At 36.4% G+C, this 16,396-nt stretch overlaps 1 protein-coding gene across 3 annotated transcripts; it reads left to right on the top strand.

Annotated features, from left to right (window-relative positions):
- Window positions 1–15,705, top strand: LOC129282562 (tRNA methyltransferase 10 homolog B-like). Of its 3 annotated transcripts, none has more exons than XM_064114976.1 (8): window positions 1–50; window positions 4,150–4,246; window positions 7,140–7,343; window positions 9,415–9,567; window positions 11,565–11,643; window positions 12,383–12,450; window positions 14,468–14,585; window positions 15,154–15,705. In XM_064114976.1, exons 3-8 carry the CDS (start codon window positions 7,176–7,178, stop codon window positions 15,246–15,248), a joined length of 681 nt encoding a protein of 226 aa, XP_063971046.1. In that variant the 5' UTR covers window positions 1–50; window positions 4,150–4,246; window positions 7,140–7,175; the 3' UTR covers window positions 15,249–15,705. The 3 variants fall into 3 exon arrangements, with proteins under 3 accessions (XP_063971046.1, XP_063971047.1, XP_063971044.1); XM_064114977.1 differs by having other exon boundaries at window positions 4,150–4,258; XM_064114974.1 differs by lacking the exon at window positions 4,150–4,246.
- Window positions 15,706–16,396: the final 691 nt, after the last annotated feature.

The raw sequence follows: 16,396 nt of genomic DNA, 5'->3' as shown, positions 1-16,396 counted from the left end.
ATTACAAGAAAGCGACTAACCGAACTAACTGCACTGCACTCAAATACCAGGTAAGATTATTGCCTTTTTTAACACTCCAAGATAGGATTTTACATTAAAAAAGATATGGAATTTAGAAATGAAATTTTATATATTTCAAACTGAAATTTCATCTCAATAACTAATATTATGACATTTATTTAGCCTTATTTGATTTGGTGCTTTATGTTTGTAACACAGAAATGGGTGTGTGGGGATGTACAATTACAAATTTTTCAGATTCAGAAAGTCCATCTTCCCATTTGTTCACTCGTCTCATGCACTGCAAGTCTGCAACCAGACCAAGAGCTTCAGTCTGTCACTCATTCAATGAATAAGGTTATGATATAACCTTGTTCTCAGTTATATCTCCATGTGTGGCAAAATAAGGGTGGCAATGTTTGGCTTATTTTCTCTTTTAAGTTTTTCTTTGGCCTGGGTAGGCTGGGACAAATGCTTGATTTTTTTTACACTGACACTGTTTCCATTCACAACTATTCGTCATACAACTTGGCTCTTAAGTAAATTTGAGTCTTTAAATTATTTTTTTCTTAATTAAAAATAGAGATAAAAAATGAAAATTTTCTTGCCATATTACTTTCCACCAATACTAAAAAAATAGAGGGAGCAGTAGGCCTAGCCACTCTGGGGCTACACCGCTATTCCAACGCGTGTTGGAAAAGTCGACGCCAGACGGGTACGTTTTGGCCTTGAATTTCCAGCAAATTAATCAAAATTACGGCCTAAATTTAGGTCTATGTTATCAATTATATACTAATTTCATAATTATAATGTAAAACGGGTACTCACGGGTTCTTTTCTTTCAAAATTTTGTGTTTTCATCGCCTCTTCTGGCCAACTCTTGCGATGGATTTTGTCGCCATAGGATCCTGTACGTGCAAATCCAGGGCGAGTTGTCACATGACGCTCGCGAGTCTCTAGGGGTAATGGCCTTTAATCAAGGCGTTCTTTTTGCTATAATTTTATAATGACGCTTAAATATCGAAATCAATGTAGACGAGTCTGTGCAGGGGCATAACAGGGGTATATAAGAGGGGGCATAGTACATGTCGCATGTGGAAGATAAAAGTTACGTAATGTAAGTCCCGAGCACTAGCGTACCTAGGGGGGGGCAGTCTGCCCCCCCCCGATGAGTCACAAACCCATGCAAATTACATATCTCTGCCCCCCGGCCCCCCTGACGAGCTTGAAAACCTATTTTGCCCCCCCCCGACGAGCTTGAATACCTATTTTGCCCCCCCCCCCTGGCGAGCTTGAAGACTTTTTTTGCTTGTCAAATTTTTTCTGGTACGATTGAAGACCTTTTTCATTGAAGAGCCTTTTTTTCCTTTTTTTTTGCTTGTCAAATTTTTTGGCGGCCGATTTTGCCCCCCTGTGGAAAATCCTAGGTACGCCATGCACTGCCCGCGCTACATGTATGTTGGTAGCCCTGGGACCTCTGGATATTAACTAATCCAATTTAATTACAGATGGCAGATTTTTTTATTATCTGACTAGTAGCCCCCCCCCCCGGATTATTTGTTCTCACATTACTTTCCTTTTTAAATTTCCTTTCGTTCTTTCTTTCATTTTTCTTTCTTTCTTCCTTCCGTTGCTCCTATGTTTTTTTTTCAGGTGAAATCCACTCGGGGGATGGCCAGCCATGCCCCCATCTGTATATGCCTCTGAGATGTAGGCTATACTCATGATCTTAATCTTCGATTTTCCAAAGTAGGGGGGTGCAATTTCTCAAGTAAAATTTGACAACCCCCCCAAAAAGGTTATCACAGAAAAATTGTCATTTTGTCTCGCGTAAGATTTGACAAGTAAAAAGAAAAGATGGTTACTAAAAATAAAAGACTCATTTTGTCCGTGTAATATTTGGCAAGCCTCCCCCCCCCCCCAAGTTTAACATATCGGAGGCGCGATGGCTCAGTCGGTAGAGCAGGGGTTTCGGATTCCGGTGACCCGGGTTCGATTCCCAAGTGGTGCGCTAGTGCCCTTAAGGCTTATCCTCATTACCAGGTCCCTCGGAGAGGACCTTAAGCCGTTGGTCCCCTGGTTGCTTGCTCACAGGCATTCGTGCTTTTTAGCAGTCAGGTAAAAAATCTCGATATAACATAACATTAAAAAAAAGTGAAGGTCATTTTGTCCTGCGTGAAATTTTAAAAGTAATAAAAAGATGGTCACTAAAATTGAAGTTCATTTTGTTTGTGAAATATTTGGCAAGCCCCCCTCCCAAAAAAAGGTTTTAACTAAAAATGATTGAAGGCCATTTTGTTCCTCTTAAAATTTGTCAAGTATAAAAAAAAAAATCACTAAAAAATGAAGGTCATTTGTCCCACGTAAAATTTGACAAGCCCCCCCCCCCCCTAAAAAAAAATGAAAGGTAGCTGATAATGATTGAAGATCATTTTTTCTTGCATAACATTTTACAAAAAAAAGTGTGTCACTATTTGGCGAGCCCCCTACCCTCCAAAAAAAAGGTTTAATTAATAATGATCGAAGGTCATTTTGTCTCTCGTAAAATTTGACAAATAAAAAAAAAGTTGTCACTAAAAAAAGAAGGTCATCTTGTCGCGCGTTATATTTGGCAAGCCCCAACCCCCTAAAAAAGTTTGTCATTAAATATAGAAAGTCATATGTTCAAAGTAAAATAAGTTTGGGAAGCAAAAAAGAAAAGGACAAAAAAGAGCAAAGAATATGAACAAAATATCCCCATTACAAATATTGCTGTGATTCTCATAAGGAGGTGGGGGGGGGGGGGACTTAACTTTGTACGAACGACATTTTTTTTTTACATCAAAAATATTGACTATGAATCTCAAAAGGTGGAACGGGCCAGAAATGCTCAACCCCCCCCCCCCCGATCTGCCATTGATTCCAATCGATAATGACTTTTCCCTGCAATACTGATGCTTGAAATCAAGATACTGAAGATTGATATATTGTAATATAAATTATGAACGTCTGACAAAAAGATAACCAACCGATCACCTGACCGATCAGCTGACCAGTACGTGAATCACATCGTAGTTGATCAGTCCCCACAGCGTTTGGAACGCTCACCAAGAATTCAAGAAAAAAGACTGAAAATGTAAGTTTAACCTCAATCCATTAAATTTCAAATGTCGTAGAAGTTTCCTTATCATGTTTAAAACTAATTAATACCTAAATTGTTACCATCCACTATGTATTAAGGCGTACATTTGCCAAAGTTCTTGGGTGCAAATAGAAACGGCAATGTCTAACCGGTTTTATCACTGATGTCGCCTATGAGGTCCATACATGTAATGTTTGGACCTCATTGGTACTAGGAGTGGGCCTAGCCCTAGGCCTAGTAAACAAAAATATGCCCCAAAATCAAGTCTTTGAGCGCTCTGGTGAATACAAAAATTATTGCCAAGTTACTAATGAAAAATAAATAGCAACTTTATGGAAATTAGTAATTTTGGTCACAAAAGTGATATTTTAATGATTTTTTAAAGTGTGTGCTCTGTACAACATTGGCATACCATAGGCAGGATGGTTGCAGTGAACAAGTGCATTCTGTGTACATTGGTTGTTCCAGTGAACTACGTTGGCTCCACTCACCAATACTCAATAGGCCTACACAGACATGACAGATAGACAGAGTCACTCAAGCCAACTCTATCTGGCGTAGTGCACAGGAACTCCAAGCCACACTAGATCATGAATCTGCAATTACATCAATTTTTTTATAAGACGTACCGAATGATACGAAGCCACACTCTTCTTTGTCTTTCTATAAAAATGGTGATATAGGCCTAATTATAAATTACTCTTGATGCCGAAGAAGTCTGAACCACACATCCAGATTTTTTGCGTATGATACTGTATATGTAGAGAGCTGCGAGAGGGTGTGCGATATTATTTAGACTCTATAAGATAGACTATACCGAGTGCTGTGATGTGCTGTGCCATAGTCGCTGTAGGGAAAAATCTCATAAAGTCCAACTAAATCTGTGCATTCCTTCATTTATTTGAAAACTGGGTGGCCTTTTTGGATTTATTGCATACTAAAAACACATTCTGGAATAATTTTGGCAGGATTTTGTTACTTGTTACTTAGAAATTCTAAAAATTATTTTTCTTTACTATCAACGCAAGTCAACAGTTTGACTGTTTGCTGATGATGCTATCATCTACCTCACAGTTCAGTCAGATGCTGATGCTGACCAGCTGCAACAAGACCTCAACAAACTAAGTGAGTGGACCAGTAAGTGGATGATGGAATTGAACACCAATAAGTGTGAAATCATCACAGTCACCAGGAAGCGAAACAGGATTGTGCATAGTCTTGAGGACTCCATGATGATGTTTTTAAAAAAATACTTTGACATATACTTCTTCATCATGGAGTCTTGAACTGCCGGTCATATATGTATAAGAGACTGACCAAAACAAAGATGGATTTCCCTAGGGAATCCATCTTTTAATGTAAGAATCACATAAATTGTGGTGGTTTTATTAATCTCTACACCTTCTTACGCCTAATGTGTAGGATGGTTTTAAAAAATGGTCAATAAAAATGTAAAAAAACGAAGGTCTCTTACCAGACCGATCTCGTGTAGATCCCTCCATCCAAATGTACACAACGCAAATACAATAGGCTCGACCCTTGAACCGCTTATGTATGACGTACATGTATCCGATTAGCGATGCCGTTTTGAGAAACAATTTATAGGTGAAAATTATTATTTCACAAATATTTAAATTTAATAGATTTATAGATAAAAATTATTATTTCACAAATACTAAAATTTAATACATGATTATAAATAGTTAGTAGTATTATACTAATTATTTATAATCACGTATTAAATTTTAGTATTTGTGAAATAATAATTTTTATCTATAAATTGTTCTTCAAAAAGGCATCGCTAATTGGATGTACGTCATACATAAGGCAAGCGGTTCAAGGGTCGAGCCTATTGTATTTGCGTTGTGTACATTTGGATGGAGGGATCTACACGAGATCGGTCTGGTAAGAGACCTTCATTTTTTTACATTTTTATTGACCATTTAAAAAAAACCTTCCTACGCATTAGGCGTACGGACCCCGGCCGAATGGGACTTCGCGCTTCGCGCTCGTCATGTGTGCTTCGCGCACATAATTTACCTTCCAAAAAAAAGTTCAGGCCCTGGGACCATTTGCCACTGGCATCCCTGAATTTTACATCCTATCCAAGGGACTGTGTTTTCCACTGTAACCTAGCCTGCATCTATGAAACCAGGAAGGGGAAGTTAACGCAACGCAGGCTTTAGGCTTGAGCACATTTACTTTGGTTTGATAGGCAGATGTTTTACCGTCTGAGCCAGCTCATTAGCAAAGAAGGCAGATGCCACTCTACCAAAACTTGATAGTGAACCAGGGTGTCGTTTGTAACAGTTTCACAAAGAGTTCAGTGTGACTTTAATACAGTAATGCTTAACCCTAACTGGGCTATTTCAGACCAGAATATACTGGGGGGGGGGGGGTGGGGTGGGTCCACAATTTGAACTCCCCTTGGATCATGACCGCTGAATGCGCGATCGCCGTGAGAATTTGCACGCGTGGAGGACTGGATGTAAACTGCAAGACTGTATAGTAAAATTTTCAAAATATTAATTGTTTATATATTTTTATTAATTAATTATGCGAATAAGCATATGAAATTTGCCCTAATTTTTTTTTTTGGTATGTTTTCGCCTTTAACTCACTTTATATAACTAGTAGAATGCTAATTTTTTGTGAGAGTATCAATTTTTACATTTCTAACAAATATCAACAAAAAATGCCAAAATGTGATTAATTTCTTATGTATTTTATTGTTTTTTGAATTATTATGTATTTCTTTGTTCAAACCTTTGTTTTTTATTTATTGTTTCTTCCGATGAACTTTGTCGGGGACCCTTATGCAATCATAAATAGCATAAAATGAATCCATTTAAACTAACAAAAGTAAAAATAATCATACATTTATGATTTTTGGTTGAATACACAATTTGCATAGACTTTGTACACGGAATCACGTTTTTGAGCAATTTTGGGTCTGTCATGCGCTTACGAAATGTTGCCTAATTTCGGAACCGTGTACTCAGGGGTCACAAATTTGGGCTCAAAAGATGCGCAAGACTTGAAAGTAAAAAGTCTGTGAGCGGCGCAGTCAAAAAATTTTGACTGGCAACTGGATAAGTAAATTATGACAAGGGGCAAGGACAACTTCCCCATAGGCCCGGGATTTGTGGTTTTCTCCCAAGTACCCATTCCCCTGGGGTAGTACTCTGAATATAACTCAGGTAGTATATTGTTTTATTGCCTCATGAAAGAAAAGTACAATTTTAAGTAAGACTTTTGGGAAAAATGACATTTTAGCCTTTTTATGCGGCCAGTTTGAAGTCTCCATGGGAATCGTGATTACCAATATTTACAACTTTCAAATATTCATAACTATTGTTTGTCCGATATTGTTAAAACGTTTACCTATCAACTTGTCTGAATTTTCCTTTTCTTCTAAAAACAAGTTTTTATTATGGTTGGATTCCCCTTTAAATGCTAACATGCTAACACGTAATCTGATTGATGGATAAGCGCAGGGGTGTGAGTGTTCAGATTTTTATCTGATTTCAGATTTTTTTCATTTTGATTTTCAGCTTAATTTAAGCTTATTTTTGGCTTTCCTCCGTACAAAAAGTATGGGAGCTCTTTCTATTTCAGACTTTTTCTACAAGTTTCAGCTTTTTTCAGATCTTTTTATTTGTGACCACTCACACCCCTGGATAAGCGGTAGTGCGCATCCCTGGTGCGTGATCTGATCAATGCTGTGGTGCAGTATGTAGAAACTCTGCCATCCATTGGTAACAATGCTCAACTGCCAATAAAATCAATGATTTTTGGGAAGTTACCATTGGATGACATAGTTACTATAACATTCTACAAACATACCATGATGATTAAGGACTTGGCTGAAAATATTCACAATGAAGGAACATTAAAGGTGACACATAGGAAGATTGTACTATTGACATTCAACATTAATACCTCAATATAAAGAAACAAGATGTTCACAGTATGGTTCTAAGCATTTTATATTTCTAATTCAATTATTATGGAACAGGACCAAGATTAAAGATGAAGATCAGATGATGATGAGATGGAAAGCTCCTCCTCTGTTTGCCAAGCAGAGAAGAGCCCCAAGATGACTAGGAAAGAAAAGACTGCTTTACGACATCAAATGTTGATAGCAGCAAATAACGACCGGCAAGGACGCGTACCACGTGTGTGCATAGATCTCAGTCTCGGTCATCTAATGAATGAAAGGGTAAGTCATGTTTATGTACTAGGTCCATAAAAGGCCACCTGGGCCCTACAAAATAAAGGTCAATGAATGGACGTAAGTCTGATTTTTATGATTGATCATACAGAATATGGAATTTTTTTACAAATGATATATACTGTAAAACAATGCAATTCTATAAAAATGTTCAAATAAAGACTTTAAATCATTTCTTCTGAATGATACTTATATTTAATTCAATTAAAAATTAAGCCTTTAGTGCTAATTAGGAAACCTTTAATTATTTGTATATTTTACACAATGTATGACGCATATGTTTTGTATTATAATGTACATGTTACATATCTGTACAAAAGAACAATTCAGTTGCTATAAACACGTAATTACAGTGGGTGATTGCAAGTACGGTGTTGAAATCTGGTGTTGGTGTTGTGACAACACCAACACCAGCCACAACACTGTACTTGAAATCAGGCTGGTGTTGGGATTGACTTTGGAAAATATGACATATTCCGGCAGTTCGTGTTAAAGGCTGGTGTTGAATGTCGTCTGCTGAACCCAGCACTGCGGCTGGTGTTGACGATCTACGTGCAATTTCCCCATTCACCAACACCAACCCCCAGGGATTGGGAAAATCATGATTTCAAGTTCGGTGTTGGTGTTGGTAATCTCAAGCTCGTGAACAGGCGGCGAACATGATGAAACATCCCCGTAAGATTAGCTTTTACAGTTAAGATTAGTACAAATCATTAGAGCTTTATATATTTTGATGAAGAATAATGTTCACTCTTTCGAATTCTTGAATTAAAGCGTTTGTAATCTGTACGATGAAAATTTAATGCATTTCCCTCTGATTTCATTTTCGTCGTTGAGACTTCTCGCGTGAAGTTGAGATGATTTAGCAGCGCAGCGCAGAGGCGTTAAGTCATTTGCTATCGACAACGCAATCAGTATCGTTCCTCTGAACCCAGCTCGGTTCAGCTGCCTTTTTACGCTCTCAACACCAAAACCAACACTGTACTTGAAATCACCCAATATCAGGGGGGCTACATTATACAAGCTCTGCTATTCAGTTGGCCCTCCCTCCCTTTCAATTATTTTTATTTCAATTTGATAATTGTATATTGTATGTTATCAATTTTTGTATATATATTCAAATGTGATTGTATGTTACTATGTCAATTGTATCATAATTGTAAATATGAAATTGAATTGAAAGTGGAAAAATAAAACAATTCAATTGAAAAAAAAATTGAATTGAGTGATAAAATGTATTTAAAGAAGTTACTCCTTCGAGAACTCAAAGGTTGATAGTATCCAATAATGACCATTAAGAAGGACTACCTTGTGTTTGCATTGATCTCAGTCTGGGTCATCTTATGAATGAAAGGGTACATTGTAAATACAGTTTGCTTAATCCTACATGTAACTGCCTTAAGGGCCTTTTCACACATGAATCTTGAATCTTCATTGTAATGATTGCAATTCGTCTTTAGAATCATTGGACCTTTCACACATAAAATTTGTATTGTAATTTGGAATTCACCTCTGGAGTAGAATTGAATTCGTGATTGTGATTAGCGTTCGTGATTCTAGTTTGGTTTCACACATGCTAAAAATTTGTCATTAGCCTTATTTTTCACTGGAATCATCATTCAAATTACAATTTTTTTACCATGTGAAAGGGCGGATAGTCGGGTCAAAGAATGGTGTCTTCGCTCCTCCTCGCCCTAGTAACAAAAGGTTAGCGATAGATAGACTGATTTGATTCAATTAATCATCCGCAATATTTTCAAGGGAAAAGCTGCCTACATCAGAGGGGATGCATGGATGGGGGGGGGGGGGAGGCTTGTCATTTTCGTTTTTTGCCCCCTTGCTTTCTTGTCAATTCTTGATCTGCACCTGTTTATTAATCACTACAAATGAACAGATATTAATATAGATTTTACTTCTCTATTATACCATCTTTCATTTTATTTGACTGCAAATCGGTTACACATTGAATTGCTGAAATATGATTTCCTTCAAATCTTTTCATTCGAATTAATCCCTATTTTAATCATTTTTCTGGTATCTTTTTTCTACAATTGATCAGGAGCTGAGGAGCCTCGTTTGCCAGATCAGACAGATCTATGGATCCAACCGAAGAGCCGATCATCCCATGCAGATTTGGCTAACCAGTCTGGACACAGAGGGCGACATTTATAAAACATCCCTTCGAAAGAACGATGGATTTGAACTCTATGTGGTATGTTGAGTTGATGATTTCATCTTTCCTTTGTTTCAGTAATAACAAATCTGATCATAGATTAGACTATAGATGCAAAATTTATGTATAGCTTTGTTAAGAATCCACAACATTATAGTCTTGATTGTTAATCTTCTTTCATGTCCATCATCTACAACCCCCCCCCCCAAAAAAAAGGTCAGATATTAGGCCAGAAATTGGCATATTGCACATTCTTCATAATTGCAGCCATCAGGGGCCCATCTTATAAGAGTTACGATTGATCCAATCTATCGTAACTCTATGGAATTCCATCAGTGTCATAATTTTTTCTACAGGAAAATTGCAAAATGTCCTTTGTAAACCAAGGCGAACACACCAAATTTTCAAGAAAACGATGAATGTATGAATATACATCTTATCTAGAAAAAAATTTGGAACTAACATGCATGTTAGATGTGGTGCTTGCTGGCTTCCATAGTTTCCAAAGATTGGATCAATTGTAACTCTTTGTAAGACGGGCCCCAGGTCTTCTTTGCTACATTGTTCACTGATGTTAAGGCATGGGAAGAGGTATGATGTGGTTTGTAGAAGGCCACAGTTACGGTATGCTGTCATTATCCACTTTGCATGTATCCCCACCTCGATTAGGCGATTTATAAAGGATACAATATCATCTATTAATAATAATATTCTGCTTTTATTTAGTGCTTAATACATCTGTACGAAGCCTGTAAGCACCTTACAGATATATTATTTCCTTGGGCATCAGGGCCCGTATTCCATAAACGAGATAAGCTTTTTTCTCAAGTTTGAGCAATTTGTCTTAGCATTTTGCTTGTCTAAGAAATCTTCCTTAATGATATTTTATAAGCTTTAAGTCATTTGTCTCAAGTCATGCAGTCCATATGGCTAAGCCAAAGTCTCAAATTCTATGACATCACGAGAAAAATTGCAACGTCACGCAACTTTTGTCGCGAACGGAACAGCTGCTCCACGGTAAAAAGTCTATGTGTTTTATGTAATAAAGCAAAAATAACAAATATCAAGATGGAGGCTGAGAAAAGGGAAGGCCAAGTTCACTGAAGGAGCGAAAATTACGCTAATAGCAGAAATAAGAGAAAGGGAAGAGATCTTGAGACCCACGCTTAATTCACGTATCACGTTTCAGGATTAAGAAAAGGCGTGGGCCGAAATTGCCTTGAAACTAAAACAATTAAGACAACTCACAACTGTCTTAAAGTTAGGGCAAAATTCTTAGCCATGTTGTAGTCATGGAATACAGACTCCGTAGTCTTAAGAACAGTTGCTTAGCCGTTCATCCTATATCCGTCTTAGTCGTGCAAAAACTCTTAGCCAAATTCTAAGACAAACTTCTTAGCCAACTCTATGGAATATGCATTTTGGCTAAGAATTTTGTCTTAGACAGCAAATAAGACAAAATGCTTAAATTTTTGACTTAAGCACGCTTATCTCGTTTATGGAATACGGGCCCCGATCCTGGCATACCCGCACACAATGTATGCACTTGCTTGCTCCACTCTCTAGGGAACATTCCGACAAAGGACACTTGGCTAGGTGATGGGATTCGAACACATGGCCCTATGATTACAAAACCGTAACACGTCAGAACCACTACACCACAACATTTCCACGATTCATTGAAGTTTATATGTCCCAATATTTCAGTATTATTCAGTTAAGGTGTTGTGGATCAGTGGATAAGTCTCCGGGCTTTGAACCACGAGGTCCGGGGTTCAAATCCCACCACAGCACTCGCGTCCTTTGGTAATGCGTTTATCTACATTTGCCACTCTTCACCCAGGTGTAGTAAATGGGTACCCGGCAAGAAGGAATTCCTTGAATGCTCGTGCACCCGATCAGGGTAGCAATGCTAAAGCCAGGGTATAGTATGCAGCACTATATAAATGTTGCATATTATTATTATTGTGCTGTCCTAATGATCTGATAGAACTCACTGTTGCTCACTTGTTTTTTCATTTTTTTTTCTTCAAAAGATGAACAAGACAAGTCAGCATTACAGTGCAATATTCTCCCAGGAAGATGTCATATATTTGACCCCGGATTCTCCAAATGGTAAGAGGTGAAATTTGTGATTCATGGAATCATTAATTGAATCATGATCATAGCATGTCTAGGCTTGCAGCTCAACTCATTTAATATTGTATTCACTTTGTCTAACACTGTTTAATCTATATGGTTAGATGAACTATTTATCAACCAAATTTGACAAAGTGAAAAAAAAAGATAAGTATAGGAATAACATAAAACAAGCACGATAATATAAGAAATCTGTATAGTCCATGCTGCCCAACTTTGGCAAAGGGAAGCGAGTAACACATCAGTCAAATCTGAGTTATTGTTGTTTCTGAAACATCCTTTGTATGTTGCATGTTCAGGCAAAATCTGGGGAAGAAATGATCGTTCTATGGAAATATATTAAAGAAAATATGCTGTTAAATTGCATTGATGCCTATGTAAATGATGAACACACAGTGCTCATTTACAACAAATTATACTTTTATCACTTGCTTCCTCATACCAAAGTACAACAGCGTGGTTTTATACCATGAAACCTCTTTTGAAAATACGGGACACTCAGTTTAATTTTATTATAGTAACCTTGTATCGCAGTGGCTTTCAGGTCTTCTCGATTCTTAACATTCTCCTTTTGGTTTGATATATTAGATTGAATCGAAGTGACTTTGATACCATTTTATGTAAGCTATTAAAGCAGAGTATCTGAAATACCAAATTTGTAGGTTTGACAGGTAAAATAACCCTCAATTTATTAATTTTCGTTTTTTCTAAATAGTTTTGACTGAAATAGAGGCTTGCAAGGTGTATATAATCGGTGGACTGGTGGATGAATCAGTCATACCTGTAAGTGTTTTTTTTCCCTTTTCCCTTTAATTTTAAATGACTGATTATTATTCTTGTTATTAATATTATTCCTTAAATGACTAGAATGATTGTCAGATTTGACAATATAGTTCTACAGGCAATCTGTTTGAATGGGAGAAATCAACTTTGAATAGGTATATCACATGTTAATGTGATCTAAAACTTGCTTTGACTAGGGTGAATATTCAATTTTACCCTTTTTTTTTTTACTGAAAGGGGGGACGGTAATTTCTGAGCTTGATTTTTGCTTACTATTTCCAATGGAAATATCTTTGAAATGTTTCTATTTAAGGACGTTCCACAGTTATGTTTGTGCGCATTATGATCTGCGCATAGTTTACACTTTGCGCGCTGACGTCACAATGGATAAACAGGTGATTAATTAGCTGCGGGTATGAGCTGATTTTTCTCATCTTCTGCACTTTAACTTCAGATCCGATGCGGTATTTCATGAAGCTAAAAAATGAAGTTATTCCATGGACCATTCAAAAAAATATTCTCTACAATTTCAAAACACTTTACTCTGCAGTACTGCCAAGCATCACGAATATTACCCCGAGTTTGAATAAATGGTAGAGTGGTTTTGATTTTTTCTTCACATAGATACTAAGCATTCGGCGCATTTTTGGTGTTTTAAAAAGCACATTTGCTCAAATAAAAATGCTGATAGTTTAAAAACAAGCACATGAACCCCTATTCTTTAATGTTTGTACCTCTTAGGTATACCTTCCTCTACAACTCTGCAAATTTTGGTGAAAATGACATGGATTTTGAATAAAGTGCAGCATTTATTGTACGTTTGTAGTTTGTTACTGAAATTTTACATTTTTTAGATTGGGATTTTGTTATCTTTTACGCCATTTTTAAGAACTGACAGTGCTGTTAAACTTAAAATTGCAAACAAATAGCACTATAAATAGATTCTTCAATCGAACGATAAAATTATCAACTCTCTTGCGAAATTTGATGACTTTTTCATGTATTTTGACTGAGTAAGAGAGGATTAAACTCATTGTAGTAATCTTGGGCGGTCTAAAAATGCCAAATTCTTTCGAATGCGCAATTCTTAAGAACATCAATTTAGGTGAACTTTGAAGCTCTATAGCAAAAAATCAAGCACATGGACCTATGTTAATTTTTGCATATTTCGAATATTAAGGTTCTAAAGTATCTATGTGCAAAGTTTGGTGAAAATGACATGGATTTCACTTTAACTGTGGAACGTCCTTAAGACTCTACTTGATGTTATAAAGTGTGTCCCACAAAAAAGGAAACCCGTTTTAAAAATAGATAGATTTCACAATAATTAAATATGTTTTTTTACTATAAATTTGATACTCATGACAAGAGTGGAATCTCCTCTTGAATTTGAAATCAGTAGCGAAGCAAATCGTTCACAAATGGCAGTTTACAAACAATAAATATTGAGGCATATCATAAACGATTCGCGCAGAAACTCATGTGTGAATCTGAATTCACTCTCATTTCAGGGATCAGCAAGAGAATCTTAACAAAGAATACAACAGAAATGCTAATGAGCCAATCGTTAAATAAGCACAGTCGTAGTATCTTGTCCCATTTTACTGTGCAACCTAGTTTTGACATTAAAATTCCAAACTCGTCTCGCTCATTAATGCGTGAAGTGTTTGCCTCATGTTAGGTATCAAAATAAAGAGGATTAATTGAATTATATGACTATGTAAATGGAATATCATAGTTTATTTGCCTTTGAAGAAAAAAAGACATGGGAATTCTGGTTCATCTCTTGTTTGAAGGAAAAAGTTATGATGTTCTAAGGCACCAAAAGTCTGTGCTGCGACTCTCAGATGGAATCCAACTATCATGGCTATGGATGCAATGCATCTTTTCATCTTGTTTTGTTTATGATGAAATGCGAATCTTTTCAATGATAAGACGTTGAATTCATGCTTGAAAGATGCCGCTCTGGATTTTTATACAGTGCTTAATGTCATCTTTATTTTTTATTTTTGTACAGAATGCAACCTTTGACCTTGCAAAGGAAAGAGGCTATGATACTGCCAAGCTACCTATAATGAGATGCATGAAGCATGCTGAGAAAGGAACATTTAGCACAGTTCTTGCCATAAACCAAGGTTTGTAATTTGTAAAGAAAATTGCGTGATATATATTCCAATGGCAATCACTCTCATCCATGGTCTTTAAATTCTGATAGGTCTACAGAGCTCCAATGTTAAAACTTATCCAATGTTGCATATTTCGGGAGTAGATTGTCAAAAGTAGCCCCCGAAAATAACAAAATATTTTTTGGCCTGCATCATGATCGGAGATAATATAAGTGGTGCTAATTTTTTTTTTTTCTTATCATTTTTCTTGAATTATTCTATAGATGATAGTTGAATCTTGATATTTGAAAGTGTAAAATGAAATGATAATTATAATAACAGTAATGTTACTCATTTGAAATATGCTCTCTTTTCATTTGTCCTTGTATACTACTTGGTTTTTATTGTTTGTATCATTGGTGGCAGCATTTTAATACTTCAATGTTCTTCCAAGCTGTCTCCACATTCTATTTTATTGTATATATACATGTATGTCTACCTTGTAATTGTTTTTAATTTTGAATGAAATAAATTGAAATTGAATTGAATGGAATTGAATATATTGATATTTATCGATTTGGTTTTGAAAATTTTGCAGTGTTTGAGATCTTGCTGAGGTATTACAATGCCGGAAGCTGGGAATCTTCTGTGGTGTCCGTAATACCGAAGAGGAAAGGGTTCATTCCAAGGTGACAGGTCAGATGTACCTTAAGCAAGCTGCCAAGTTCCTTCAAGATTGAAAAAAAACTTTTTAGATATGTGACGGCACATAACAACATGAATACCAGTTGTGGTGAATGATCTTTCAATGAGTTTGAACAGAATCCGATAAAATGAGGACCCAAGTGTTCGTATGTATGATAAAAAAATGTGCCAAATGATTTTGGTAGAAAATGAGTAATTACTGAGAAATGAGCGAAATAAGCATGGCAATCCATCCAGGCGTTGATCTTTTTTCAGTGTAATAAAAAATGCACTGTCCCACATGTGCTTATTTGTGTTGTTTTTCAGCATAAATTTAATATTTCACATATTAAGATTTATGTGAATGAACCAGACAAAGATTTACACTGATATGGTGACAATGACAAGCTTACAGGTGGAGGTGGATGCCTGGGACCTTCCAAAAATTTTCATGACCCCCCCCCCCAAAAAAAAAAAAAAAAAAACTTAGAAAAGGATAGAAAAGGCAAAGGAAAAGGGTGAAATATAGTATTATTTTCTGAATAATATATAAAATCTATCACATAACTGGATTGTTATATATAGTGAATAGATCAGAATTTTCTATTGCTTGCTTTGCTCGCTGGGAGCTTTATAGAAAATGGAAAATTTTTCCCATTCGTCATGTCTGGCCCCTTCAAAATTGTTGGCATATTACACCAAGGGTGACAATCAACCTTGCTTTTAAAGACTTTTTATTGAAAATCATCGTATGCAGCAACTGCATTGCTTCCCCCAGAAAAAAGGGAACAAGTTTATTTCAAGAAAATGTTAAACTGCTTTGCGCACTGAAAGGATTGCTAAATGCATTATGTATCTGGGTTATCTTTCGCTGCTTTTTGTCCCATTTATATTCTTGCAGTTGGAATGTGATGAATTTAAATCGTGGCTCTTGCATATATATTTAGAGGTAGCTGAATAGCTTGTGGGGTGTAGGGAAAGGGTCCGAGTTCATAAGATTGTTGTTGAGAAAACGGCTTGTTTATGATTTAATACAGTGCACCATCTTCCAACTTTTCTCTTCATTTCCAATTTCCAATTCAATTTATAATAATAATATGTATTTACATGGCGCCATCTATCTAGAAATGTTCTATTCCGAGGCGCGTTGTTTACCC

Source organism: Lytechinus pictus, unplaced genomic scaffold (genome assembly GCF_037042905.1).
Source record: "Lytechinus pictus isolate F3 Inbred unplaced genomic scaffold, Lp3.0 scaffold_20, whole genome shotgun sequence".
Lineage (NCBI taxonomy): Eukaryota > Metazoa > Echinodermata > Echinoidea > Temnopleuroida > Toxopneustidae > Lytechinus > Lytechinus pictus.
The sequence above is the reverse complement of the archived record's forward strand: the minus strand, read 5'-3'. Positions and strand labels throughout refer to the sequence as shown.

What these genes read in the sequence shown, in the direction of transcription:
- LOC129282562 (XM_064114974.1), top strand. Translation starts at nt 7,176, where the DNA reads ATGGAAAGCTCCTCCTCTGTTTGCCAAGCAGAGAAGAGCCCCAAGATG. An exon ending in GTCATCTAATGAATGAAAGG is followed by an intron (nt 7,344 to 9,414) that starts GTAAGTCATGTT and finishes ACAATTGATCAG; the next exon opens with GAGCTGAGGAGCCTCGTTTG. An exon ending in AGTTCTTGCCATAAACCAAG is followed by an intron (nt 14,586 to 15,153) that starts GTTTGTAATTTG and finishes AAAATTTTGCAG; the next exon opens with TGTTTGAGATCTTGCTGAGG.